The 2,468-nt window shown below is 46.4% G+C and overlaps 1 protein-coding gene across 1 annotated transcript in view; it reads left to right on the top strand.

The window, feature by feature from the left end:
• The window catches only part of CASR (calcium sensing receptor), a 33,375-nt gene extending 32,981 nt beyond the window's left edge, over positions 1-394 (top strand). The window contains 1 exon segment of the mRNA XM_021709937.1: positions 3-394. Within this exon segment, the coding sequence (XP_021565612.1) occupies positions 3-394 (392 nt within the window).
• The last annotated feature ends 2,074 nt before the right edge of the window (positions 395-2,468 follow it).

Raw genomic sequence — 2,468 nt, forward strand, 5'->3', positions numbered from 1 at the left:
CCCGCAGCAACCGCAGCAGCACTCGCGGCAGCAGCCCAGATGCAAGCAGAAGGTCATCTTCGGCAGTGGCACGGTCACCTTCTCGCTGAGCTTTGACGAGCCTCAGAAGAACGCCATGGCCCACAGGAATGCCACGCACCAGAATTCCCTGGAGGCCCAGAAAAGCAATGACACCCTGACCAGACACCAGGCGTTACTCCCACTGCAGTGCGGGGAGATAGACTCAGAACTGACCATCCAGGACCCGGGCCTGCAAGGGCCTGTGGGTGGGGACCACCAGCCAGAGATGGAGGACCCCGAAGAGATGTCCCCAGCACGTGTGGTGTCCAGTTCGCGGAGCTTTGTCATCAGCGGCGGAGGCAGCACCGTCACAGAAAACATACTGCATTCGTAAAACAGAAGGGGAAGGCTGGTCTAGGGAGACTCCAGTGGGATTTCTTGGGATCCCAGGGATGAGGAATCGCCCCAAGCTCCTTTCCTCTGAGGAAGGAGGGATCACAGACACATCAAATGCCCCTGCACTTATGTATTCTATTTTAAATGGCAGTGAATTGACTAAAGTTCTCTTTAAATTTAAAAAAAGGAAGAAGAAGAGCCGTGTGTTTCTGGGGTTGCATTTGTCAAAGCATTGAGATCACCACAGTCAGGTTCACTGTTCATCCACATCCAATGTGTCCTCCTGTGTTCTAGTCTACCCAGCAGTTCAGAGATGAAACCATGGCTTTAAACCATGACTTTAAGCTACCCACTGACTCCCTCCTATAAAAAAAAAAAAAAAAGAAACAACATCAGAATGTTGAAGTACCTGTCCTGAAAATCATGGACATCTAGACATGGACCAAAGTGTGCAGACTGACAGGACATCAGATTTGCCACCACTAGAGCTGAGAGTCTGAAAGACAGAAGGTCACCAGTTCTGCCCAACACCTTGACAGTGGAAAGAACTTTAAATATTCAAAACGTAAGGGGAACGTTTCCCCTCCTATTTATGAAAACCATAAGATATTTGGTCTTCTACCTGCTGCTGCTATCGTGTGACATCCCAAAGGTTTGCACCCTCCTATTCCATGTGTCTAATGCTGTCCAGTATGGGATAGTGATAAAGTGTTTAGATTCCAGGATGACAAGAATCACTTCGAATTGTTGGGAAGGGATTGCATAAACCAATGAGCTGTATCTGTAATTAATATTGCTGTATTTAGCTTTATCTTTAAGAAAATGCTTCTGTTGTGATAGTCCATGGACAACACAAACTGAAAAATGTCACAGTCTGGTTTATATAAGGCAGTATTATTGAGCTCCACTTTCCTTTCCCACCCACATCCCCTTGGAAGCTGAGCCTTATGTGAGCCCTTTCAGGGCTCAAGGGTCCAGAAATCCCTCCATCCCTGCCCCAAAAGGATTTCTGAAGCCAGATCCACACCTATTTCTGTGGAGAGTAAGTTCCCATTGTCGATGCCCTGACAGTTGTTGGATTACGACAGTGTGGTTCCAAGAGAGCTATACCCCAAATTCCAGAGCTGATTTCCCTCCAGCAGTGGTGTTTAGGGCATACTGCTGGACACTCAGACTCTGGAACCAGAGAGACCTGGGTTCAAGCCCTAGTTTGGTCACTTGCAAGCTGGGTGACCACAAGCAAGGAATCTTAACCTAAACCCCAGCTCCTTTGTCTCTAAAATGGGGGGTCATAATCATCCTTTTCCCTCAGAGCTCCTATGTGGATTAAATGAGTTAATGTATGTAAAGTATTTTAGCACAGGGCCTAGCACATAATAAACACTCAATAAATATTAGTTAATATTATTACTGATATTGTAATGATTGTTTTTTATTTGCTTAGAATACAAAACCAAACTTATTTATTACCAGTCAGATTATAATGTCTAATCCACTAATCACAATAACTTTCTCTGTAATAAGTCCATGAATCTCTAGGAATTAGTACAAGGAATCAGCCCTGGTAACACTGGCTCATGGTGTTAGAAGCTATAAGTCAGCCCTCTAGCGGTCCTGATAGCCTGCCTCTGCATAGGACCTAGACCTCCAGTATCCAGGGAAGACCACCATCATTGGGGCAGGAGTTTCTCAGATCACTCTAAATGCTTCTCTTAAGTTGAGGTCAAGCTGTAGCAATTCCATCTTTCTGAGGCCTCAGATGTGCAGCTCTTGGTAATTTCTTCCCCTGACCACTGTCTTCCAAAGGGCTGCCCTTCAATAATTTTTTAAAGACAATTTGTTAGCATGATTGATCAGATTATGTTGAAAAACCAGTAGAGGGCGCCATATGGGAGTGTGACTGTGAGACAGAAGGCCGCCACCAGGAGGACCCTAGTGAGGCACCCGTTCCCCTACTGGGGAAGGACCCGTTCCCCCACTGGGGAAGCTCACTGTCCCCTGCTGGTCACACCTCTGGGCAAAGCACAGAGCTGAGTGAGGATTTATATTTAACATTTCACTTGGTCTTGGCG

Source organism: Carlito syrichta, unplaced genomic scaffold, assembly GCF_000164805.1.
Source record: "Carlito syrichta isolate Samal-C Ts95f unplaced genomic scaffold, Tarsius_syrichta-2.0.1 Scaffold287760, whole genome shotgun sequence".
Taxonomy (NCBI): Eukaryota; Metazoa; Chordata; class Mammalia; order Primates; family Tarsiidae; genus Carlito; species Carlito syrichta.